Below are 25,688 nucleotides of genomic sequence, written 5' to 3' on the forward strand. Positions count from 1 at the left end.
CCTAGCAACTTCCTTCAACTTTTCCTGGGACACCTCCCCTCCTTTCCAAAGGTGATATGCTCTCTTTTTAATCTTTAATTCCTTCAGCAGCTCCCTGCCCATCCAGTCTGGCTGCCTCCCTCGTCGGCTCATCTTCCAGCTCAATGGCACAGCTGCTCCTGTGCCTTTAGGAGTTCTTTCTTGAAGCAGGTCCAACCTTCCTGGACCCCTTTGTTTTTAAGGGCTCCTTCTCAAGGAACTTTCTGAGTTAGTTCCTCAAATAGGCTGAAGTCTGCCCTTTGGAAGTCCAGTGTGGAGGTTCTGTTGATGCCCCTCCTGGTTTCTCTATATATTGAAAGCTCTTTAATTTCATGGTCACTGGACCCCAGGCAGCCTCCAACCACCACATCCCCTACCAGCCCCTCTCTATTTGTGAGCAGCAGGTCAAGCAGGGCTGCCCCCCTAGTAGGCTCACGTAACAGCTGGGATAGGAAGTTGTCTTCCACACATTCTAGAAACTTTCTAGACTGCCTCTTCTCTGCAGTCCTACCTCTGGTAGGTTTAAGTCGCCCACAAGAACAAGGGCAAGTGATCTTGAGGCAGCCTCCAGTTGTTTGAAGAGTAATAAATCAACCTTTTCTTGCTGGTTGGGTGGTCTATAACATACTCCTACCAGAATATCAGTCTTATTGGCCTTCCCCTTAATTCTCACCCATAATGACTCAACTTGATCATCCTTGATTTCTACCCCCATGACATCCAGAGCATTCCTAATGTACAGAGCCACTCCTCCACCTCTTCTCCCTTGCCTGTCTCTCCTGAAGAGTCTGTAGCCATTGATTACAGCACTCCAATCATGTGAGTCATCCCACCACGTTTCAGCGATGGCGACAATATCATAGTTTTCCTCCAGCACCAGAGCTTCCAGCTCCTCTTGTTTGTTACCCATACTGCGTGCATTAGTGTACATGCACTTCAGCTGGGCTGCTGCTTTTACCCCTAGCTCTAGCCTACCATCCTCAGTTCCCTTTGATTTATCTCTAGTGCTGTCATGTTTAACCCTCTCCCCCTTCCACTCTAGTTTAAAGCCCTCTCAACAAGCCCAGCCAGCTCATGTGCCAGGGTCCTTCTCCCCTTCTGTGTCAGTTGTACCCCATCTGTTGCCTGCAGACCTGTGGCAAGATGAAGTTCCCCAAGATCAAAGAACCCGAAGTTTTGTTGGAGGCACCAGCCTCTGAGCCACTTGTTCATCAAATACGCTTTCCTATTCCTCTCTGCACTCCAACCTGTGACTAAGGGGAAAGATGAAAAGACTACCTGTGCCCCTGCTCCTTCAACTGCTTTCCCCAGTACCTTGAAGTCCCTTTTGATAGCTTTTAGCCCTCTGGTATCAAGCTCATTGTGTTCCTGCCTGTATAACTAACAAGGGATAGTAATCAGAGGGCTGCACTACAGTAGGCAGCCTCCTGGTAACATCCCTGACCCGGGCTCCAGGGAGGCAGCAGACCTCCCTGTGGAAGGGGTCTGGCCAGCATATGGGACCCTCTGTTCCCTTCAGAAGGGAATCACCAATAACAATCACCCTCCTTTTTTTCTTCTGGGTACTTGTTCTGATGCGAGGTGGCAACTGATTTGCTTCAGTTGCCTTCCCAGCTGGTGATGCTTCTGCCTGCTCCAAAACCACCTCATCCTCAACCTCTAGTGCCCTAAATCTGTTGTGCAAGGGCAGCTGGGGATGTGAGGATGGCTGGAAGGGTTTTCCCTTGCCCCTTCTGGCAGGCACCTGCATTGATTCTCCTGGGTTACTTGGTTCATCTCCCTCTGGCAAGTGGGACTGCAGGGTGTGGTGCTGTACATCCAGCTCTCTTTTACATTCCCTTTCCGCCTTGAGACGTTCCACTTTGCCCTTGAGTTCAGCCACTAGGCTAAGCAGGTTATTAATCTGCTCACACCTAATGCAGCCAATGCCTCTGTCTCCCTCAGCTTCGAGTGCCAGGCTCCAACACTCCTCACAGGCAGTTGCCTGAACACCTGCATTCCTACAGGTGGACTCTATTTGGGTGCCTACTGTTTTACAAGTATTGTACAACTTGGACCTAGTTTGCACCATGTCTTGCTTTCTTGGAAGTCCCATGGCAGTTAAGTTAGTAGTTAGTTTGGGGAATTTTTTTCTTTTTTTTTTTTTTTCCTTCCCCAGCACGCTGCAGCTGGGCTCAGCAGAGGCAGCTGCTCTCTGGCCGACCCAGGCTGGGCTCAGCAGAGGCAGCTGCTCTCTGGCCCACTCAGGCTGGGCTCAGCAGAGGCAGCTGCTCTCTGGCCCACTCAGGCTGGGCTCAGCAGTGAAGACAGCTGCTCTCTGGCCGACCCAGGCTGGGCTCAGCAGAGACAGCTGCTCTCTGGCCGACCCAGGCTGGGCTCAGCAGTGAAGACAGCTGCTCTCTGGCCGACCCAGGCTGGGCTCAGCAGTGAAGACAGCTGCTCTCTGGCCGACCCAGGCTGGGCTCAGCAGTGAAGACAGCTGCTCTCTGGCCGACCCAGGCTGGGCTCAGCAGAGGCAGCTGCTCTCTGGCCGACCCAGGCTGGGCTCAGCAGAGGCAGCTGCTCTCTGGCCCACTCAGGCTGGGCTCAGCAGTGAAGACAGCTGCTCTCTGGCCGACCCAGGCTGGGCTCAGCAGTGAAGACAGCTGCTCTCTGGCCGACCCAGGCTGGGCTCAGCAGAGACAGCTGCTCTCTGGCCGACTCAGGCTGGGCTCAGCAGAGACAGCTGCTCTCTGGCCGACCCAGGCTGGGCTCAGCAGTGAAGACAGCTGCTCTCTGGCCCACTCAGGCTGGGCTCAGCAGAGACAGCTGCTCTCTGGCCGACCCAGGCTGGGCTCAGCAGTGAAGACAGCTGCTCTCTGGCCGACCCAGGCTGGGCTCAGCAGAGACAGCTGCTCTCTGGCCGACTCAGGCTGGGCTCAGCAGCGAAGACAGCTGCTCTCTGGCCGACCCAGGCTGGGCTCAGCAGCGAAGACAGCTGCTCTCTGGCCGACCCAGGCTGGGCTCAGCAGTGAAGACAGCTGCTCTCTGGCCGACCCAGGCTGGGCTCAGCAGTGAAGACAGCTGCTCTCTGGCCGAACCAGTCTCTGGCGTCGCCGCTGCCGCTCCTCGTTTAAATCACCCCCTCGCCAGGCACCGCCCCCTCTGCCTCACCTTCCAGCGAGCACTTAACACCACGCCGCTTGTCGCTCCTGCTCTCCCTGCCCCCCTTCTGGGCTCCTGCGATCAAGAGAGCCGCAAAATGGAGGAGAAAAAGCTTCGACAAAGCGCGTTCCAGCTGAGCTAGCCTCGGTACTGCGCTCTTGCCGAACCAGGCTGTGAATCAAGCAGGTTGGAAGAGACCTCCAAGCTCATCCAGCCCAACCTTGCACCCAGCCCAGTCAACCAGACCATGGCACTAAGTGTCCCATCCAGGCTTGGCCTCAACATCTCCAGGAATGGCTACTCTACCACCTCCCTTGGCAGCCCATTCCAATGCCAATCACTCTCTCTGCCAACAACTTCCTTCTAACATCCAGCCTGTGAAACAGCGACAGATTTCTGTGAATTAGCTTTGAAATTAAAAAAAGAAAATGAGGATGTGTCAGGTAGTCCTGGATCCAGTTCTGGGCTCCCTGCTTCAAGGGAGGTGAGGAAACACTGGGGAGAGTCCAGTGGAGGCTGCAAAGCTGCTGAGGGGCCTGGAGCAGCTCTGTGAGCAGCAAAGGCTGAGAGCCCTGGGGCTGTTGAGCCTGGAGAAGAGCAGCCCCAGAGGGGATCTGAGCAATGCTCAGCAAGAGCTAAAGGAGCTGTGGGGGGCAAGAGGCTGGGGCCAGGCTCTTGTCAGTGGTGCCTAGGGCCAGGCCAGGGCAGTGGGCACAAAGTGGCATCCAGGAGGTTCCATGTAAGCAGGAGGAGAAAGCTGTCTGATGTGAGGGTGCTGGAGGCCTGGAGCAGGCTGCCCAGAAAGGTTGTGGAGTCTCCTTGTGTGAAGAGCTTCCAGCTGCCCCTGGGCATTGTGCTCCTGGGCAAGCAGCTGTGGGTGCCCTGCTTTATTGGGGGGGGTTGGGCTGGAAGATTTGCAGAGGTCCCTCCCAGCCCCACTCCACTGGGCTTTGATGGGAACTGAGACATGGCTTAGTTTCTCTCAGATGATACAAAGCCATAGCAGAACCGTTTACTGATTTAACCCCTCCTCAAGTGTGACTTACAGTGAAGCTTTTCAGACTCCCACTAACATTTCTTGAAACAGAAACCAATATTTGCATTAAACATTGGAGTTCTTTCTCTGATTTTCTTGTTGGTTTCTTTCCCCAAGGCTGAAAAACTGATGAAGCAAATTGGAGTGAAGAATGTCAAGCTGACAGAATATGAAATGAGCATTGCTGCACACCTTGTAGATCCCCTGAGCATGCACGTAAGGACCTGCTCTCTTTGTACTGTGAGGAAAAGCGCTTCACAGGTTGCACTGGATTGGAAGGAACCTTCAAAAGGGCATCTTGGCCAACCCTGCTGCTGGCAGCAGGGACACCTCCAACCAGAGCAGGCTGACCTTGAGTATGTCCAGGGATGGCCTCAACCACAGCCCTGGGCAGCCTGTGCCAGTCTCTCCCCACCCTCACGGTGCACAACTCCCTTCTGATGTGCAACCTACATCTGCCCTGCTCCTCTTCCAAACCACTGCCCCTCGCCTATCCCCATAGGCCCTTCTGAGCAATCCCTCCCCAGCCTGCCTGCAGATCTCCTTCAGATATTTCAATGCAACTCTAAGGTCTCTCTGCAGCCTTCTCTTCTTCAGGCTGAACAGCCCCAAGTCTCCCAACCTGTCCCTGTAAGTGAAGGGTTCCAGCTCTCTGATCATCTTGGAGGAGTCTAGAGGTCACCATAACTTCCATGTCTTGTGTTGCAGTTACCAGAGCTGGACACAGTGCTGCCTGTGAGGTCTCCCCAGAGCAGAGGGGCAGAATGCCCTCTCTGGCTCAGCTCAGGCTGTGCTGACCTTGGGTGCTTCAAGTGCCCATTGCTGACTCCTGCCCAGTTTCGCTTGAGCTGTGGAAGATCTTCATTTTGTCTTTGGATTACATTGTTTGTCCTACTAATGTGTCTGTGGAATTATATAAGAACATTGTAATTAATTTCAACCTTAAAAGGCATTGCTGAGAGCAAAGCTTCTATCATAATTTATCTTTGCTGGTTTATTATAGGCATTGCAGCCCTTCTAAGCTTGTGGGTATTTTTGTGTTAGCAGGGTCTGTGCTGAGCACTTCTAACACTGTTTGTCCACCTTAGGTGACCTGGAGTGATATTGCAGGCTTAGATGATGTCATTACAGACCTGAAAGACACTGTCATTTTGCCAATCAAGAAGAAATACTTATTTGAGAACTCCAGACTCTTACAGCCGCCAAAAGGTAGGAAGGAAATGTCGCAAGTTCTGTATTGGCATTAAGATAGAATCCTGTTTTTCAAAGCTCCAATTGCCCAGAGAGGGAAGAAGAAGTGGGTTGCCAGTCCAAAATTCAGCCTTTATTAATGATGCCAGGGAATATCTTCAGGTTCTTCTGTTTCTTCTTGCGTGAAATCAAGTTGTGATGAGCAACTTTTGTCTTAATAATAAAGCAGTAATTGATTTTCAGTTATTAATGTGTCATTTTGCTGCCCTTCTTGCTGTGGACTGCATTTTGAACAACCTGAAATGTCAAATTTTTCTTTTTATACCCCACCTTACCCTTTGACAGAGTTGAGCTAGAACTGTGCTGTACAGATTTGGGTGACACCTCTGCAGCCTGTGGAAGGAGAAGTCATAAACATGAGGTGTCAGTGTACGCTTCTCTCTCTGTCCTAGTCCTAGAACTTCAGCCCTTTAGAGAGAGAGAGATCACATTTCTACCCTGGATATGCCTTGGTTTTCTCTGGAGCTCTGCAGTATTGAGGCAGTGAGGAACTTGGCAGATGTCAAACTTCCACCAGTAAAGCAAAGGTGGACTCTCCCTGCTGGCTTGCTTACAGCCACATTTGCTGTGTGTCACTGTGGACAAGTTTAAACCTAAAATCATAGAATCATGGATGGTTAAGGTGGAAGGGACATCCAAAGCTCATCCAGTCCAACTCCCCAGCACTCAGTAGGGACATCCTCCACTAGAGCAGGTTGCTGACAGCTCTGTCCAGCCTCACCTTGAATATCTCCAGGGGTGGGGCCTCAACCACTTTCCTGGGCAACCTGTTGCAGTGTTCCACTATCTTCATGGTGCAGAACTTGTTCCTCACATCTGATCTGAATCTGCTCTGCTCTGGTTTGAAACTACAGCTCCTGATCCTGTCACTGCAGGCCTTTGTGAAATGTTGGCTTAAACCCCCACTCCTAGGGAAGTGCTGGAGTCACCATCCCTGGAGGTGTTCAGAAAAGATGTGTAGACGTGGCCCTTCAGCACAGGAGTTTGTGAGCTTGATGGCATTGGGTTAGTGTTTGGACTTGATGATGTTAAAGTTCTTTTACAACTTGAATGATTCCATGATTCTAAGTTTAGTTATTTCTGCTCTGATCCCTGGAATATTGTCTTCTGAAAACTCTGTAAAACTATTAATTGCTTCCTCTGTCTACGACTGGCTCATTTCACATTCCAAGTGATGGAAACTGAAATGCTTCTCTGACTGCTTCAGTTTTTCTAGGCTGTTTTCTGCCTTAAGTCACAAACTGCAAAATGTCTGGAAAATTCCTTTAATGCCATGATCTAATAAGCTGAAGGAAAAAGAAATTACTTTTTTTTGTTTATCTCATTAAACAGACTTTCCATACAGGGTTTGTTCCCCGCTTCTGGTAGCAGCAGGAAATCATCGCTTCAGGCTAATTGTGGCTCTGCTCTTCAGGCACCAAAAGCTTAAAAAATAATGTCACATGTCATCTTTAATTGTGGGTAATTTGGTTAAAATCTTTGTGGACTTTTTTGGTGTTGTTTTTTTTTTTAATCCCTCCTCTGCATGCTGTTTTTATTAGTAAGGCTGAAACTGGCTGTAAACAAGGCCTGCCAATGCTTGCAGAAGGTAAATAGGGTTTAGTTTTTATCATGGAATGACTGAGGATTGGAAAAGACCTTTAAGATCATGCACTCCAATCATTAACCACGCACCACCAGGTTTGCTGCTAACTCATGTCCCTCAGTGCCACATCTACACAGCTTTGAAACATATCAAGGCATGAGGACTCCACCACTGCCCTTGGCAGCCTGCCACACTGTTTAGGAGCCCTTTCTTCTGATACCCAACCTACCCTTCCCATGGGGCAACTTGAGGCTGCTTACTCTCCTTCTGTCACTTGTCACTTGGGAGCAGAGCCCAACCTCCACCTCACTGCAGCCTCCTTTCAGGGAGCTGTAGAGAGCAATGAGCTCTGCCCTCAGCCTCTTCCACACTGCACACCCCCAGCTCCCTCTTCTCCAGATCCTTCCCCAGCTTTGTTGCCCTTCTTTCAACCTGCTCCAGACTCTAAATTTCCTTGGAGTAAGTGGCTCAGAACTAGTTCTGGAACTAAATCTGTAGCCTCACCAGTGCCCAGTCCAGGGGCACAGTCTCTGCCCTGCTCCTGATGGTCACACCACTGCTGATCCAAGCCAGGATGCTGGTGCCCTTCTTGCCCACCTGGGCACCCCTTGACTAATCTTCAGATGCTGTCAGCTAGCACCCTCAGGTGATTTTCTGCTGGGCAGTTTCCAGCCACTCCACCCCAAGCCTGGAGCCTTCCCGAGGTTGTTGTGATCCCCCGGGGTTGTTGTGATCCAAGTGCAGGACCTAGCACTTGTTTGTTGAACCCCATCCCAGTGGCCTCAGCCCATGGATCCAGCCTGGCCAGAACATTCTGCAGAACCTCCCTACACTGCAGCAGATCAACACTGCTGCCCAATTCAGTGTCACCTGCAAACCTGAGGGTGCCTCAATCCCATTGCATCCTGTCCTGTATCAGGAGCAGTGTGGCCAGTAGGACAAGGGAGGTTATTCTTCCCCGGTACTCAGCGCTACGCAGGCCACACCTTGAGCACTGTGTCCAGTTGTGGGCTCCTCAATTCAAGAGAGATGTAGAGGTGCTGTAAGGTGTCCAGAGAAGGGCAACGAAGCTGGTGAGGGGCCTGGAGCACAGCCATGTAAGGAGAGGCTGAGGGAGCTGGGGGGTGCAGCCTGCAGAAGAGGAGGCTCAGAGGTGACCTCATTGCACTCTACAACTACCTGAAGGGAGGTTGTAGCCAGGTGGGGTTGGTCTCTTCTGCCAGGCACCCAGCAACAGAACAAGGAGACACATCCTCAAGCTGTGCCAGGGCAGGTCTAGGCTGGATGTGAGGAGGAAGTTCTTGCCAGAGAGAGTGTTTGGCATTGGAATGGGCTCCCTAGGGAGGTGGTGGAGTTACTGTCCCTGGAGGTGTTGAAGCAAAGCCTGGCTGGGGCACTTAGTGCCATGGTCTGGTTGATTGGGCAGGGCTGGGTGCTAGGTTGGGCTGGATGAGCTTGGAAGTCTCTTTGAGCCTGACATTCTATGGTTCTATGATCATTCCTAGAGATATCAAAAAGAACTGTTGCCAGCACTGAGCTCTGGGGAACACTACTTGTGACCAACCACCAACTGGAGCTAACTCCATTCACCTCCTCTCTGAGCCCAGGCATCATCCAGCAAACTTCTGCCCGGCCAGGCCATGAGCAGCTAGTTTCTCCAGGAGGCTGCTGTGGGTCACAGTGTCAAAGGCTTTACTGACAGCTAGGTAGACACATCTACAGCCTTTCCCTCAACCACTAAGTGGGTCATGGGAGGAGATCAGGTTGATCCAGCAGGACCTATGTCACCTTTCTAGTCACAGAGGTATGTCTCAGTCAGATGTCTCCATTTCACCACACCTGATTTTAGGTGTTCTCAGCTTTTGTTTAATCATAAGGCAATCTGAAATGATTCTGATGTCACACTGTGTAACTTGGCTTCTTCTCTCTGACAACCCAGATAGAATCCAGCCTGGACACTGAGTCTGTGACAGCAAAGGCTGTTTTCTGTGCAGCGAGCAGAGAGCATTCACACCTCTGCTTTTCCTAGGGGTCCTTCTGTACGGCCCTCCCGGCTGCGGCAAGACACTGATCGCCAAAGCGACAGCCAAGGAGGCAGGATGCCGCTTCATCAATCTCCAGCCCTCAACGCTGACAGACAAGTGGTATGGAGAGTCTCAGAAGCTGGCTGCTGCTGTCTTCTCTCTTGCCATAAAGCTGCAGCCATCCATCATTTTTATTGATGAAATAGGTAAAAATCTGGCTGTGTGGGTTTTTTGTACCTCTGGCAGAACGATGGTCAAGTGTGGGTCCAGGCTGCTGCTTCTGTTGGACTGCTGGCATCTGTTCCTGACAGCGAGCCTGGAACAAGGCTTAGGAATAGAAGTACTGTTGTCAAGTCAGGGTGCCCAAGCAGGAGCTCTGTTCTGTCTAGTCTATGTTGCTTCCCTCCCAGCCACTGCACCTTCATCCTCTTAGGGGAGGAAATCACAGGTAGAACAAGTTGCTGCTTGTTTCTGTTGGGCTAAGGTGGTTCCTGAGCAAAGCTTTTTTTCCTCTCAGGGACCTACTTAGAAAACCCACCACCAAAAGCACATCTCTGCTCTTGACACCTTGCCTCCAATCCTGTCTCCAGTTCTGGTGTCCTCAGCAGAAGAAAGACACAATGCTGTTGGAGTGAGGCCGGAGGAGGCCACAGGGAAGATCCAAGGGCTGGAGCAGCTCTGCTGTGAGGACAGGCTGAGGGAGCTGGGGGTGTGCAGCCTGGACAAGAGAAGGCTCCAGGGGGACCTTAAAGCTGCTGCCAGAGCCTGAAAGGTTCCTGCAGCAAGGCTGCAGAGGGACTTTTTGCTGAGGGTGTCTAGAGACAGGCCAAGGGGGAATGGTTTGAAGCTGAGGGAGAGCAGGGTTAGAGTGGAGCTGAGGAAGAAATTTTTTGGTAGGAGGGTAGTGAGACTCTGGAACAGGCTGCCTGGGGAGGTTGTGGAAGCTTCCTCCCTGGCGGTCCTCAAGGCCAGGCTGGAGGAGGCCTTGACTCTAGTTGAGAGGTGTCCCTGCCCATGGCAGGGGGATTGGAGCAGATGAACTCTGAGGTCCCTTCCAACCTCATCTGTGAAATACACTTCAGTGCTTCTGTTTTGAGGACACCTAATAGAAAGTAAAATGCAGGATCATAATAAGGCTGAAGAATTAGGAGGGGATATTCAGTCTGAAAGGCAGCAAAGGTGCCAGTTTTTCTGTGCCTTTTGGGCTTGGCATGTTAGTGTTTAAGTCCTGAACTTGAGAACTTAAAATTGCTTGTTGGTTCTTGTATATCTTGAAGGAACAGAGCCTGACAGTGTTTTACCTTTCAGTTTAGCTTGGTGAGGAGGCTGCCTTCTTAAGCTGCGTTTTATCCTTTTGGATAGATGTGAAAGATGTGGCTTTGCTGCTGCTGGAAATACCTTAGGGTATCACTGGCAGAGTTAGAGCTCTAACAGCCTGTAGCCTGCTTTGCAACAGTCCTGCTTGCTGCTTTCATGTGCTTTGACATCTTGAGGCTTGCAACATTCTGAGTGCTTCCATCTGGGAGTGAGAAATTAAAGTGAAAGCTACATGTGCCATGAAGTCAAGAAGGAGAAAATTTGGAGCACCAGCTTTGGGACAAGCTAACTTGATAGGTGCATGCTTGTGTGATGTAGTTGAAGAGGTGTGCTTGGAAACATGGTGAGGTTTCACGTCTCTGTTATTCACCATTAGAAGTATTTTTCCTTTGTTGGCAGGGATGGTTAAGAGGAGGTGTTGGTAGGATAAAGAATGGCACAGATCTGCAAACGAGGAATTCAACAGCCTGGTTTCTATGGCAGGATTGAAAGTAAATTGTGTTACTGAACCCTTGCAGATTCCTTCCTGAGAAATCGATCAAGTTCAGACCATGAAGCTACAGCAATGATGAAAGCTCAGTTCATGAGCCTGTGGGATGGACTCGACACAGACTACAACTGCCAGGTAAGTACAAAGGGTGACTGGAAAAGGAACCTGATCCTTCCCTCTTTGTTAGTGTGTATTGAGACATTTGGGAAGAGGGGCAGGTAGCATGTAGGAACCATTGCCAGCAGAAGTTCTTTACCTGTAAGGATGTTCAGAGAATCACAGAATAGCTCATGTTGGAAGGGACCTCATCTGCTCCGACCCCCCTGCCATGGGCAGAGACGCCTCTCAACTAGAGTCAAGGCCTCCTCCAGCCTGGCCTTGAGAACCTTCTGGGGGGAGCTGGAAGGGACCTCTGGAGAGCATCCAGCCCAACCCCCCTGTTAAAACAGGGCACCTACATCAGCTTGTCCAGAAGCACAGTGCCCGGGGCAGGGTGGAAGCTCTCCAGACAAGGAGACTTCACAACCTCTTGGGCAGGCCTCCAGCACCCTCACACCAAACAGCTTTCTCCTCCTGCTCACATGGAACCTCCTGGCTTCCACTTTGTACCCACTGCCCCTTGGCCTGGCCCTAGGCACCACTGACAAGAGCCCCAGCCTCTTGACCCCACAGCTCCTTTATCTCTTGCTGAGGATTGCTCAGATGCACTCTTGGGCTGCTCTTCTCCACGCTCAACAGCCCCAGGGCTCTCAGTCTTTGCTGCTCACAGAGCTGCTCCAGGCCTTTCTCTTTTTCAGGCCCTTAATAACCTGTTTATTTTCCAGTTTTCAGACTGTCAGCTTTCATAATCTGTATTTTCTGTGACTGGTTTGCCATGGTCCCACCTCCAGGAGTTCTTTGTACATTACTCTGTTCCTCATTTCTCCACTTTTTCAGCAGGCTTTCTAAAGAGTGCTTAGAATCCAGAGAGCTTTATAGCAGAGTGTTTGCTTGCCATTACCAAGAGGCCAGTGGTATGGACACTGAACTGCAAGCTGAGTGTGATCTTGCAAGCACACATTTCTTTAGAGCCTGAACAAAGCTCTCTTGTCCTTTTGGTGACAGTCACCGAAGTGAAATGCAATCCCAGCAGTTCCTGGAGACACCACGGGGGCGATTCAGGTTGGTGGGAGTTTTTTCAGCAGGAGTGTTTCAGGCTCCCTGAGATCTGGGCAACCTGATCTAGTTGAGAGTGCCCCTGCTGACTGCAGAGGGGGCTGGACTAGATGACCTTTGGAGGTCCCTTCCAACCCAGACCATTATGTGATTCTGTGTGAGTGCCCTTCAGGATGTGTTCAGTAAGGGGATGGTTTGGGCATTTGTATTGTCTCAGGTTTTGACAACCAGCTTGCTGGTTTCTTTTGTTAGATTGGTTTAGGCTCCTTGTCTTCATTCTTGCCAAGCAAATTTCCTTAGAATAAGGATAAAATTCGGCTTTTGTAACAGGAACAATTCCAAATGCTAGGAGGAAATAGTAAATAAGGGTTGTGACAAATGATATCTGTTCCTGTGCACCAAAAAAAGCATCTTCAGTTTTAGGCTAAACCTGCCAAGGAAAGACTACTGTGTCCAGCAGGTGCTTGGAGCACAGTGTCTGGAAAACACAGCTGAGCTGCTTAAAGAGACACTTAAAATCATTGGACTGCTTTGTTTGGAAGAGACCTGAAGGGTTATCAAGACCAGCTCCTAGCCCTGCAGTGGCAGGTCACCACTGAACCTTGTCCCTCAGCACAATGTCTCCATGGCTTTTAAATCCCTGCAGGAATGGGCACTCCACCACTGGCCTGGGCAGCCTGGGCCAGGCCTTGACAACACTTCTAGGGAAGAAGTTGTTCCTCATGTCCAACCCAAACCTCCCCTGGGACAACTTGAGGCCATCTCCTCTCATCACTTGTTGCTAGGGAGAAGAGCCCAACCCCCATGTGGCTGCAACCTCCTTTGAGGGAGCTGTAGAGAGCAATGAGGTCTCCCCTCACCCTTTCTTCAGACTAAATCCCAGCTCCCTCAGCTGCTCCTCACCAGACCTGTTCTCCATTGCTCTTCTCTGGGCACACTTTGGCATTTCAAGGCCCTTTTTGGAGTGTGGACTCTCCTGCATTCCACTTTGTGCCCACTGCCCCTTGGCCTGGCCCTGAACACCACTGACAAGAGCCTGGCCCCAGACTCTTGCTCCCCGCAGCTCCTTTAGCTCTTGCTGAGCATTGCTCAGATGCCCTCTGGAGCTGCTCTTCTGCAGGCTCTCAGCCCCAGGGCTCTCAGCCTTTGCTGCTCACAGAGCTGCTCCAGGCCCCTCAGCAGCTTTGCAGCCTGCTCTGGACTCTCTCCAGCAGTTCCTTGTCTCTCGAGCTGGGAAGCCCAGCGCTGAACACACACAGACAACTTCTCACAGAAGGCGAAGCCAGCCACAGCCCTGCTGAGGAAGACACCTTTTGGCCACCAAGCAGTGACACCTCTAGGTGGCAGGGTGGCTCTGCTATGCCACAAAGCAAAGACAGCTTGGCCAGGGGCCGCTGGTGTTGCCAGGGCTGCCTTGGGAGCGCGACCTCAGACAAAAGGCCAGGAGCATGTCAGGAAAGGTTATTGATAGGAGATGAATTGCCCTGCCGTATGTCGCTCGGGTGCCTGCGTGTTTGCCGTGTACATAACTTAGCAGAATAGATGAGACAGCAGAGCTGAGCTGAATGGGAAGTCAGTTTACTCTACGTGGAAGGCAGGCCAAGCAGGCAAACACTTGATCCACGCTCTTGCACTGCTGCTGCACTGCATACAGATTCCTTCTGCTTTTAAAACCTTCTCTGGATGATTAAATAAGAAAATCAATGTTTTACCATAGAATCAGAGAATGGCTCAGGTTGGGAGGGACCTCAGAGGTAATCTACTCCAACCTGTCCACCGTAGACAGGGACACCACTCAACTAGACTTAAGGCTTCCTCCAGCCTGGCCTTAAAGACTTCCATGGAGAAGGCATCCACAGCCTCCCCAGGCAGCCTGTTCCAGAGTCTCACCACCCTCCTACTGACGAACTTCTTCCTCAGCTCTGCTCTAATCCTGCCCTGCCTCAGCTTCAAACCATTCCTCCTTGGCCTGTCTCTAGACACCCCCAGCAAAGTACCTCTGCAGCCTTCCTGCAGGATCCCTTCGGGCACTGGCAGGCAGCTTTAAGGTCCCCCTGGAGCCTTCTCCTCTCCAGGCTGCACACCCCCAGGTTCCTCAGCCTATCCTCACAGTAGAGCTACTCCAGCCCTTGGATTATCTCTCTGGCCTCCTCTGGCCTCACTCCAGCAGCTCCATACCCTATGTTTAGTGTGTGCTAAGCTGCTTGCCCGTCTGTTTCCAACCAAGCCTAGAAATGCCACAGTTTTTAATACCTTATCAAAATGTTTCAAGTCCCTTCCAGACCACCAGAACCTATTGAGGCAACACCATGATTTACAAGGGGAGCTCCTGGGTTGAGGGGTTCAGCTTTCAAATCGGGCTGCAAAGGGTTCAGGCCAATGGAGAAGTCTCCACTTGGGTGCTACTCTGTGGTGCTGATGCTCTGCTTCCCGTTGCCAAAATGAGTAGCAAGAGACCTTATGTAACTCCTTCAGATGTTGATGTTCTTGATAAAATGTTTGGTTTGGAAACTCCACTACAGGAATGTTTTCAAAAGCTGCTTTCAGACTGACTGGTTTCATTTGTTGATGTACACAGGTGATAGTGATGGGAGCCACCAACCGTCCCCAGGATCTGGACTCTGCCATCATGAGGAGAATGCCGACCCGCTTCCACATCAACCAGCCTGTGAGTCACCCTGGGCTTGCCTCAGCACTGCCTGCTGCCTCAGCTCCAGGCACGAGCTCTGGCAGGCAGCAAACCTGTGTCCCAAGGAGGGGACAGGGGATGGACCACCTCTGCCTCCAAAACAGCCTGGCCAGCAGATGGAGAGAGGGCATTCTGTCCCTCTGCCCTGCTGAGGCCTCACCTGCAGTGCTGTGTCCACCTCTGGAGCCCTCAACACAAGAGATACATGGACTTGATGGAGCAGGTCCAGAGGAGGGCGATGAAAATGGTCAGAGGGCTGAAGTACCTCTGCTGTGAGGACAGGCTAAGGGAGATGGAGTTGTTTAGCCTGGAGCAGGGAAGGCTCCAGAGAGATCTAATAGCAGCCTGCAAGAAGGCTGCAGAGGGACTGTTTCCAGAGGTTGACAGGGACAGGATGAGGGCAATGGCTTCAAACTAGCACACAGCAGATTGAGATTGGATGTGGGGAACAAGTTATTTGCCAGGAGGATGCTGGAATGCTACAACAGGTTGCCCAGAGAGGTGGTTGAGGCACCATCCCTGGAGATATTCCAGGTGAGGCTGGACAGGGCTCTGGGCCAGTGGAGGATGTCCCTGCTAAGTGCAGAGGGGTTGGACTGGATGAGCTTTGGAGGTCTCTCCCAGCCTAAATCATGTTGTGATTCTGGGATCTTTTGACCCTGTTGTAGTCTTTCAGAAGCACACAAACAGCTCAGCTTTGTCCTGTGAAGTTTTTGTGTCCTTGGGCATTTATCTGAAACAACTCCATGTCCTCTGAGGGCTTCCAACTCTTGTTCTTCCTCTTGACTTAGATGCTGAAAAGAACTCAATGTTAACTTCACCATGACCACAAAAAGCACAAAAGTGGCCTCACAGCCTTGCCTGCAGGAAGAGTGGCAGGCAGATCAGATGGTCTCAAGCAGGTCCATCTTGACTTCTACCATATACACCTTCTCTACACAGAGCAGTTCATTCTGAGGGAGTAATGAAGTCAGCATTCCAAACCCTGTGTCCTTCTCAGGCCTTTCTACAGGCAGGTACTGCAATCAGTCTGGGAAGCTGATTTTATTGTGCTTATGATGTACGCAGTCACTAAGATCTTTATCAGTGATGTCAGCCATCACCTGGTTAGCCTGACTACCTCTTTTGCTGTCCTTGCCCTTAAAACTGAAGCTGCTTTAAGTCTCTTTGATGCTGTCACAAGACTTTTTGGTGTCACTGTTACAAGATGCTCAGCCATGGCCGTGGCTGTTTCCTCCTGGCTACAGCAGTACCCCTCATGGTGCAGTTTCATACAGCAACTCAGAGACCAAACTGAAGGAGCAGATCTCTGGTTGGTTGTGCAAGAGAGCAATCCTGTTGCCAGACCCATCTTGTTGGAGCTGGCTTCCAGCCCTGCTGGGTGGCTGCTTTTGGGAACAGAAAGTGTTTGTGACTTAGTCACTGCTCTGCTCCTGGGCTTTCACACCCCTGCCTCACCTGCACCTTCTCCTCTCAGAGGTCTAGGAGGCAGCCATCTGGCACTCCAGTGATATTCACTAAGGGCAAGTGTCAAGTCCTGCATCTGGGGAAGAACAACCCCATGCAGCAGTACAGCTTGGGGGTTGACCTCTTGGATAGCAGCTCTGAGGAAAAGGACCTGGGGGATGTGGCAGAGGACAGGATGCCCATGAGGCAGCAGTGTGCCCTCACAGCCAAGAAAGCAAATGGCATTCTGGGGCGCAGCAAGAGGAATGGGGCCAGCAGCTCAGAGGAGGTTCTCCTGCCCATCTGCTCTACCCCTGGTGAGGTCTCACCTAGGGTACTGTGTCCAGTTCTGTGCTCCCCAGCTCAAGAAGAACAAATTGCTACTGGAGAGAGACCTGCACAGGGCCACTGAGCTGCTGAGAGCACTGCAGCATCTCTCATCTGAGAGGAGGCTGAGCCCTGGGGCTGGTTAGCTTGGAGAGGAGGAGCCTGAGGGGGATCTGCTCAGTGCTTGCAAATACCTGTGGGGTGGGTATCAGGAGGATGGGGCCAGGCTCTTGTCAGTGGTGCCCAGGGACAGCACAAGAGGAACTGGGAATAAACCTGAACATAGGAAGTTCCATCTGAACATGAGGAGGAAATTCTTAACTTTGAGGGTGCTGGAGGCCTGGACCAGGCTGCCCAGAGAGGTTGTGGAGTCTTCTTTGGAGGCTTTCAAGGCGCACCTGGACATGTTCCTGGGTGAACCTGCTCTGTAGTGCTTTGTGATCCAACCAAGATTGGTGACAGCTCTCTTGTTGAGTCCCCAGATAATCCAGGTGCTGTGGATGGGAAGGGTGCAAAGTAGCTTAGGCCTTGCAGGTTTTATAAGTCAGTGATTAAAACGCCCTAAACTAGTGACAAGAAATGATCTGCAAGGCAGAGGGAGATAGAAGAAAGCTTTTCTGAGATGGAGAATCATGACTTGGGGATTGTTTTCTCCCTTTTTAACAAGGAAAGTATATTTAGGACCCCAACAAGGTTTTTACTGCCTGCCTTTTACTTAGCTAGTAAGTGTGAGCTCAGGACTTCACTTTTCTTTCACTCAGTGACATACATTTCTTAAAATTAGCCCAGAATGTAATTTATTATTTATTTTTATTGAAGCACAACAGTTTGTCCTCTTCACGTGCTTTAGCAGAAGTCCTGAAAGCATCCCCTAGGCATAGAGAGCTTGAGAGGAGATCTTTGGAGACAGACTGCCGAGGGTAAAGATAGGCTACATCTAAGGAGATTTTCCCTTTCCCTGTGAGGAGTGCAAAGAGATTTGGTTTCACCTGCTCTTGGAGGCAGAGATCTCGTGCTAGCAGGCAGCTTTGCTTAGTGACATCCTCAGCAGGCTTGCAGGCGACACTAGGCTGTGTGGTGCTGTTGACACATTGGAAGGAAGGGATCAATCCAGAGGGGCTTGGACAGGCTGCTGAGGTGAGCACAAACCAACCTCATGAAGGTCAGTAAGGCCAAGCGCAGGTCCTGCAGCTGGGTCAGGGCATTGCCAAGCACAAATGCAGGCTGGGTGAGGAGTGGCTGAGAGCAGGCTGGAGGAGAAGGCCTTCGGGGGTGTCAGTTGGTGACCAACTGCCCAGGAGCCAGCAGTGGTGGCTGGCAGCCCAGAGCCAGCTGTGTGCTGGCTGCAGCCAGAGCAAGGAGAGCAGCAGCACAAGGAGGGGATTCTGCCCCTCTGCTCTGCTTAGCCCCCACCTGCAGCACTGCAAACAGCTCTGGGGCCCCCACCACAAAAAGGACCTGGAGCTGCTGAAGAGGCTTCAGCAAAGGCCACAGAGATGATCAGGGGGCTGGAGAAGCTTCCCTGTGGGGACAGGCTCGGAGAGTTGAGGCTGTTGAGGCTGGAGAAGGGAATGCTCCAGGCAAACCTTAGAGCTGCCTTTTAGTACCTGAAGGGGCTCCAGGAGAGCTGGGGAGGGACTTTGGACAAGGGCTGGGAGTGCCAGGATGAGGGACAAAGGCTTTGAGCTGAGAGAGGGGAGACTGAGAGTGGAGATGAGGAAGAAATTGTTGAGAGTGAGGGTGGGGAGAGACTGGCACAGGTTGCCCAGCGAGGCTGTGGCTGCCCCCTGCCTGGAGGTGTTCTCAACCAGGCTGGATGAGGCCTTGAGCAAGCTGTGCTGGTGGGAGGTGTCCCTGCCCATGGCAGGGGGTTGGAACTGGATGAGCTTTGAGGACCCTTCCAACCCATCCTGTGAATGTTTGCATCCCCAGCCTGAGGGACAAGCTGTGGCATCAGGCAGTGCATCCTGGGGGCAGATGTTCCAATGTTCCAGGCATTTGGTGTTGTACTCTAAGAACTCTTAATCTCTTTTCAGGCCGTGAAACAGAGAGAAGCTATCTTGAAGCTGATCTTGAAGAATGAAAATGTAAGTGGGCTCCTGGCTGTGCTGTGTGACTGTGGTCAGGAGTGCAGGCTGGGGAGCTGCACAGAACACCACCTCTAACTGCCTTGGAGTAAGATGGGATGATCTTCCAGGGTACCTCTCATGGTAACTGTGCTGTGGGGGGTGGTGTTGAAGCCAAGTAGGGGAGTTGCCTTCTGCCTTAAGCACAAGCCTAGGTGTGAGCAGTAGGTTGGAGCTGTGTGGTGAATCACCAGGAAGAAGACTTCTCCATCTCCATCTTCTTGTTATGCAACAGGATAATGCACTTATGTCCCCAGCACTGTTGAAGGTGAATCACCTTTGGCAATCACCTTGATCAGTGCAAGAAGCTTCAAGAGATCACAAAGCAGGGAGAAGAGCTGCAGAATGCTGCTTTGACTCCATCCAGTCATGTTGAGGAGTGATACTTCTGACCTCTGCTTCATGTTTCCTTCAGGGCACAGCTGCTCTACATTTTGCTCCTCATGTTTTATGGCAGTCCTGCCCTTGAGTCATGGCAACCCTGTGGACGCTCCGGGCTTGTGGAAGCTTGTGGCTGGAAACAGCCCAGCAGAAAAAGGCATGGAGCTGTTGGTCAGCAGCCAGTTGAAGTAACCTGGTGGCCAAGAAGGCTACTAGCATCAGCAGTGGTGTGGCCAGCAAGAGCAGGGCAGAGTTTGTGCCCCTGGATTGGGCACTGATGAGGCCGCACCTGGAGTGCTGGGTTCAGTTTTGGTCCTCTCTCTTCAAGAAGGACATTGAGGGGCTGGAGCAGGTGCAGAGAAGGTCAACAAAGCTGGGAAAGGGTCTGGAGAGGAGCAGCTGAACGAGCTGGGGGTGTGCAGTGTGGAGGAGGCTGAGGGCAGAGCTCATTGCTCTCTGCAGCTCCCTGAGAGGAGACTGAAGTGAGGGCTGGGCTCTGCTCCCTAGGACCAAGTGCCAGGATGAGAGGAAATGGCCTCAGGTTGCCCCAGGAGAGGTTTAGGTTGGACATTAGAACAAACTTCTTCACTGAGAGGGTTCTCAAAGACTGGCCCAGGCAGGTGGTCGAATGCCTGTCTCTGGGGATGTTTAAAAGCAGTAGAGCCCTAGGGCTAAGGGCCATGGCTTAGCTCCAGGCTTGGCACAGTTACAGACTGGTTCATCTCAAGGGGGCCAGACTCTTCAGTGGTGCCCAGCAACAGGACAAGGGAGAATGGGCACAAACTGGAACCCAGGAGGAGAAAGTTGTTTGGTGTGAGGGTGCTGGAGGCCTGGAGCAGGGTGCCCAGAGAGGTTGTGGAGTCTCCTTGTCTGGAGAGCTTCCAACCCACCCTGGCCATTGTGCTCATGGGCAAGCTGCTGTGGGTGCCCTGCTTTAGCAGGGGGTTGGACTTGGCTGATCTTCGTAGATCTCTACCAAACTTCACTTTGGGATGTGATGGTTAGTTTTTGGTTGCCTGTTCTTGTCTGGGGTTTTGGGTTTGTTCAGTCAGCCAGAGAGCTTTGTTTGGTTTCATTGTGTGCAGGGAACTCTTTGGAGAGTTCAACAAAAGGGCCTTTTTTGAAAGCTAAAATAAAATTAAGACTGAGGGAAGTTCTTAGGGCAGGTAGGAGCACCAGGAGGGGGCTGTTGTGTGTCTTTGGTGGTCACAGCGAGTGACTTCAGAGCTCTCCTGGTCTGGCAGGTGGACAGGCACGTGGACCTGCTGGAGGTGGCCAAGGAGACCGATGGCTTCTCAGGCAGCGACCTGAAGGAGATGTGCCGGGACGCGGCATTGCTCTGCGTCAGGGAATATGTCAACTCTGCCTGTGAGGAGGAGAGGTAAGGGGCAGCTTACTCTGCTGGGGCAGCTGAGCAGCACCTCTGAGTGCCTCTTGGTGCTCCTCCAACCTGGCCAGTCTTGGCTGAGTTGAGCTGACCGTTGATAGAGGCTTAGAACCCTTGGCTGTGATCCACAGAGAGCAGCTCTCAGTGACAAACTGCCACAGTGCAGCTGAGAAAACCCCAACAAGCATGGTCCATGGAGTGGTTGTAGCCAAGAAAAGAACATTACTTTGGGCTACAGTGGCAAGCTCAAAGAGTGGTAGGGAATGGAGTTAAACTCAGCTGGTGGCTGGTCACCAGTAGTGCTCTCAGGGCTCAGTGCTGGCAACAGTTCTGTTTAACAGCTTCATCAACAGTCTGGGTGAGGGGATGGAGGCACAGTGAATTTGCAGAGGACATTGTTGGGTGTGAGTGTTGAGGCTCTACAGAGGCTCAAATTGCCCCAGGAGAGTTTTAAGGTCGAGCATCAGATGAAAATTCTTCCCTGAAAGGGTTCTCAAGCACTGGCACAGGCTGCCCAGAGAGGTGGTTGAATGCCCATGCCTAGAGGTATTTCACAGAGGCAGAGCTTTGGTGCTGAGGGCCATGGCTTGGCCCCAGCCTTGGCAGAGTTAGAGACTGGTTGGACTGGGTGATTTAAAGGTCTTCCCTAACAAAATGACTGAGGTGGTACCAACCACTAAGTGCCATCCCTGTGCTGCATTGCCAGCCCTGAATGCTGGTCAGGCTGCCCTAGGTGTGCAGTTGCCCTGGCTGTGATGTTCTGGTTGTCTTCTCTTCCCCCCAGGCACCACGTGTGGTGTCAGGGTGTAGCTGCCGTTTTCATTGGTGACTTCTCCACATTGGAAGAGCTCCCAGTTGAGTCCCTTGCCTTGTTTGTCTCACCGGCAGCCACGAGGAGGACGAGATCCGGCCGGTGCAGCAGCAGGACCTGCAGAGGGCCATCGAGAAGATGAGGAGGTCGAAGGATGCCACGCTGCAGAACGTCCTGATGCACGTCAGCCTGGATTAAGAGCAGAGCAGTGCCTCCATGGGCTCAGATGTGATTTTAGCTCGACCTCTGTAATCATTTAGCAAAAAACCAAACCACACCAAGGGGCTAGGGGGTGGGTGGGAGTGGGAGGACTACCCAGGGAGGCCTGTTTCTGGGATTGTTTTGATACAACAAATCCTAACTTATTGGAACCTGGAGAGTGATGTAGTGGAACAATTCTTGCCCAGACCAGGAGCAGCTGCTCTTGTCTCAGCCTGTCAGGAATGCCCTATCACGGGCACAGAGCACCCGTGGCCCACTGGGGTGTCCAGGTGTGTGGGCTGTGTATCTGCTGGGTGGCTGTGTCTATGCCTGGGGCTCCCAGGGAACGTTGGGACAGAAACTCTGCAGCAAGCTGGCTTGGAGCATGTGTAGGCTGAAGGTTCATCCGTGCTCAGCTCACATCTGCTCTTCCTTTCAGCAGCTTCTCCATACAGGCACAGCTTGAAGTCTCGGTGACCTGGTTTTGTTTCTTTGTCATGACCACTTGAAAGCTGCTGCCCTACAGTACTGATAGCAAAGCACCGCTTAGGCCTTTGAGTGCTTCTTCTTCTGGGCAAGTTCTACTTTTTGAGGCTCTGTTTTAATCTGAGTTTGATTTTTGTTTCTCCCCTGGCCTGGGTAAGCAGAGTAAAACCCTGACTGCTCTGCCACAACAGCCCCCTGAGTTCTGGTGCCTCTGCTCTGCTGTGTGCTGTGGAGAGGGCTGGCTGTCAGCCTGGCTTGTCCTGGAAGGCTCTGTGCTACATGCTCTGTGCCCCTCTGCTCTGTCCTGTGCTCTGAGTTGCCAAACTCAGGAGAAGGGAAGAGCTTTGGGTTCAATAAACGTGATTTAGCCATGTCCTGCTTTCCTTGCTGACAGCAACAAGTCCCTGTAGCATTATCGTGGGGTAAGGACAGAGGGTTCACAGCCTAACTAGGCAGAGTGCTCTGGGGCTGTGCCTGGCAGTAGGTTTGCAGTGGCTTCATCCTTCTTATCATGAATGCCAATTCTGCATGAGTGCCCACCCAGAACTGCTCTCACCCCTGGGCTGCTGCCCTGCATGGCCGCTCTGCAGAGGAGGGCCAGGGGTGTGTGGAAAATGCCATGACTGTGTCAAGCAAACTGCACTGCAAAGCTGAATGAAGGCAGCTGGAGCTAGCCATCAACCCTGGGCCTGCTGCTACTGGCCCCTTCTCACCTGTATCACAGAACCACACAAGTGTCAGGGTTGGAAGGGACCCCATGGAGCATCCAGCTTCTAAACCCCTGCCATGGGCAGGGACATCTCACAGTAGATGGGGTTGCCTAGAGCCACATTAAGCCTGGTCTTAACAAATAGCCAGGGATGAAGCTTCCACCACCTCCCTGGGCAACCTGTGCCAGTGTCTCACCACCCTCATCATGGTGAAGAACTTCTTCCTAACATCTAGTCTGAATCTACCCACTTCTAGATTTGCTCCATTTTCCCCAGTCCTGTCACTACCTGGCACCCTAAAAAGTCCCTCCCCAGCTTTCTTGTAGCCCCCTTCAGCTGTGTGCTGGCTTCCAGCACACTGCTGCTGGAACAGTAGCTGCAGCAGCTCCCAGGTTGGCCCAATTTAATCTCTTTGGGTACCAAACATGAGGTGTTTAAAAAAAAGCTTCGTAGCTGGGTTGCTTTGCCACGTGGAGAAAGAAATTGTAGGGAAAGGCAGGTTGCTCCAACACGGTGAGGTAGGAAGTGGGACACTCTAGAAGTGGTGAGCTGTGGAAATCTGAAATACCTGAAGGAGCAGGGCTGCAAGGGATGGGCTTGCTGAATGTGCAAGGCTGAAGCTGGGGTTGTTGGTGGTGGGGGTGTGTTGAGGGAACAGTTGTGTGTGTTTCTCCCACTAGTGCAGCCCTGTCCCAGCCCCCGGGTGTCCCATGTGGCTGTTCTGTCATCCCCACACAGTCAAATGCAGCAGGAGTCAGGTAGATGTATAAATATCTATGTGTACTAAACGTGACTGTAGCAGAGTCTCAGGGTCAGCATATATTAAAATGAAGGTAGACATCAGTTGTATGGATTCCAGTCTCATGTCTTTAATAAATACACTATAAAAACCCACCCCCTGGTCCTCAGACTACTAAAATGGGTCAAAATCAGAGGGAGTCAGCAGTGCAGGCCAGTTGCAGAGGCACACGCACCAGCTGTGTTTTGCTGTAGGCCTTGGGAGAGGTTTTCCCCATAGTTTCACTGGTTTAGGCACACTCTGATTCCTCAGCTCTGACAAATGCTGCAATCGCTCTCTCGGGTTGCCTCAAGTGTGTCTCCCAAAGGGCCCTGAGCAGAGGCACCACTGCTGGGCTGCTTTCAGCTCACAAAGTGGCTGCTGCAGCAGCATTTTTTTTCCGAGCTTCGGGCTCTTTGCTCCAAATCATTTGAAAATGACCGAAAACCCCCAACCCCAAGCTGTCTGAGCAAGGATTAAAAAGGGCTTTTTGTAGATGATTCATAAGCACACAGGTGGGCTAGGGCCACAGCAGAGGCAGGCACCAGCTTAGGCTGCAGCCAGCTGCCCTCTGCAGTCTGTGGAGGCCTGGTTGTGCTTGCTTAGTGTGGATCTGTTGTGATTAGAAGCAAATCAGGAGAGGAGGAAAAGTTGATTTGTTGCATTTCAAACACCCTCTGGCTGCTCCTGGGGCAGAAGAATGAGTACAAGGATCGTCAGCCCAGATTGCTGCAACAGATAGCTAAGGGCAGCAGAGCTGGCAGCTTCCCTACCCAAACTCTCACCCCTGAGCACCGTGGCTTGGGGCTGCAGGCCCTGGGAAAGCCTTATGCCTGCAGCTGGTGCCCACCCAGGTGTGTGGGGTGCTGGCCCAGACCTTGGCCACCAGCAAGACTCATGGCAGTCGCAGCAGGACTTGCTCCGAGCAAGAACCCAGTCAGGGCCAGGGAAAGCTACAGTGTTGAGTCACTCTGCCCAGCCCTGTTGGAGCTGACAGTCAGCAGAAAAGACACAAATCTATGCTGAGGGGAAAAAAAAAAACCCACTCCAGGAGGGAAGGTCTGCTGGAGCTTCCCACCACTAGAGCTGGGAGCAGCATGCCCACTGGCTCTGGCCTGGCACCAGCATCCCTTGCAGACAGCAAGTGCAGGGGTTGCCACGGCAGAGTTGCCGTGGAAAGCTGACCTTGGAGCACCAGCAGTGCTCCACCCAGCTTTGGTTTGGACTGGAGAGGCCACGGAGGAAGCAGCAAGGACGAAGAGCAAGCAGATGTCTGAGCCACCAGGAACTGGAGGTGTCAAGGCTGATTTAAAAAAATCCTATCAATTAGAGGGTCTTAAAAACATCCCTCTGCTAAAGGCACGAGCTGGAGGGCAGCCTCTGGGTCCCAGCATCTAGGGCCTGGCTCCCTCTCCCACCCTGCCCCTGCCTCAGGCAGCACCAGGAGAGGGGTGGAGGACAGGCACTGCTTCATTTCTGCTCCAGGAAGAGGACAAACAGGGCTTTACCCGGGTGCTGAGGTGCCAGCTTTGCACCAGAGTCTGGGGCATGGCCCCAGAATGATCCAGCTGGCCCTTCTCAAGGCTGTGCTGGGCCTCCTGCAGCCAGACTCAGCTGAGGATGAAGGGCCCTGCTGCCCTTCCAGCTCCACGGGGGCACTCCCGGCAGCTCCAAGGGGGGCCGGAGCAGGCTCCAAGTGTTTGCAATTAGTGACCCTGGCGGAGAAGGCCAAAGCAGGGGAAGTAGCTGATCTGTGTTGTGGGGGCTCAACCAATCATGGCTCACTCTTAATCCAGGTGTGGGCAGGCAGCAGCAGCAGTTAGTTCTTCTCCAGGGACTGGTAGTACTGGGTCAGCACCTTCCAAGCCTTGGGGGCCATGAAGCCATCGGGTGGGTTCTCACCTTCACGAGCCAACTTCCTCATGCGTGTTCCTGAGATGAAGTCAAAGTCGTCATGCCTGGAGGATAGAGATACAGGGCACATCAGCACCACTGGCCTGAGGGACCCAGAGCAGCACTTCGGCCAGGACAAAAAACACCCTGTGGACAGAACCCTCCCAGCATGGGCAGCACCAGTCTGGGGCTTCAGACGTGGCCTTCTGAGCAGCAGCAAAGGGATTCCCCTTTCAAGAGGAGCTGGAGCCAGGCCTCTCCAGCTGCCAGAAGCTCTGTCTGCACTGGCATTTGGTGCCCAAAGTATGCTTCTTAGAGATCACAGAATCACAGAACCACAGAACTGTTTTGGTTGCCAAATGTCTTTCAGATCATCCAGTCCAATCACTCTCTAACTCTACCAAGACTGGACCTAGCCCTGAACCACAGCTCT

General features: G+C 52.2%; 2 protein-coding genes across 2 annotated transcripts in view; one reads left to right on the top strand and one right to left on the bottom strand.

Annotated features, from left to right (window-relative positions):
• Window positions 1–23,435, top strand: part of ATAD1 (ATPase family AAA domain containing 1) — a 30,811-nt gene extending 7,376 nt beyond the window's left edge. Inside the window, exons 3-10 of the mRNA XM_064144990.1 lie at window positions 4,316–4,414; window positions 5,287–5,407; window positions 9,064–9,264; window positions 10,894–11,000; window positions 14,599–14,688; window positions 18,519–18,569; window positions 20,234–20,370; window positions 21,265–23,435. Of these exons, the coding sequence (XP_064001060.1) occupies window positions 4,316–4,414; window positions 5,287–5,407; window positions 9,064–9,264; window positions 10,894–11,000; window positions 14,599–14,688; window positions 18,519–18,569; window positions 20,234–20,370; window positions 21,265–21,385 (927 nt within the window). The 3' untranslated portion in view covers window positions 21,386–23,435. The remainder of the gene's footprint in view (window positions 1–4,315; window positions 4,415–5,286; window positions 5,408–9,063; window positions 9,265–10,893; window positions 11,001–14,598; window positions 14,689–18,518; window positions 18,570–20,233; window positions 20,371–21,264) is intronic.
• Window positions 23,436–24,398: 963 nt separating this feature from the next.
• The window catches only part of PAPSS2 (3'-phosphoadenosine 5'-phosphosulfate synthase 2), a 35,859-nt gene continuing 34,569 nt past the window's right edge, over window positions 24,399–25,688 (bottom strand). Inside the window, exon 12 of the mRNA XM_064144992.1 lies at window positions 24,399–25,320. Coding sequence (XP_064001062.1) covers window positions 25,182–25,320 — 139 coding nt within the window. The 3' untranslated portion in view covers window positions 24,399–25,181. The remainder of the gene's footprint in view (window positions 25,321–25,688) is intronic.

This window comes from Pogoniulus pusillus, chromosome 6, assembly GCF_015220805.1.
Source record: "Pogoniulus pusillus isolate bPogPus1 chromosome 6, bPogPus1.pri, whole genome shotgun sequence".
Taxonomy (NCBI): domain Eukaryota; kingdom Metazoa; phylum Chordata; class Aves; order Piciformes; family Lybiidae; genus Pogoniulus; species Pogoniulus pusillus.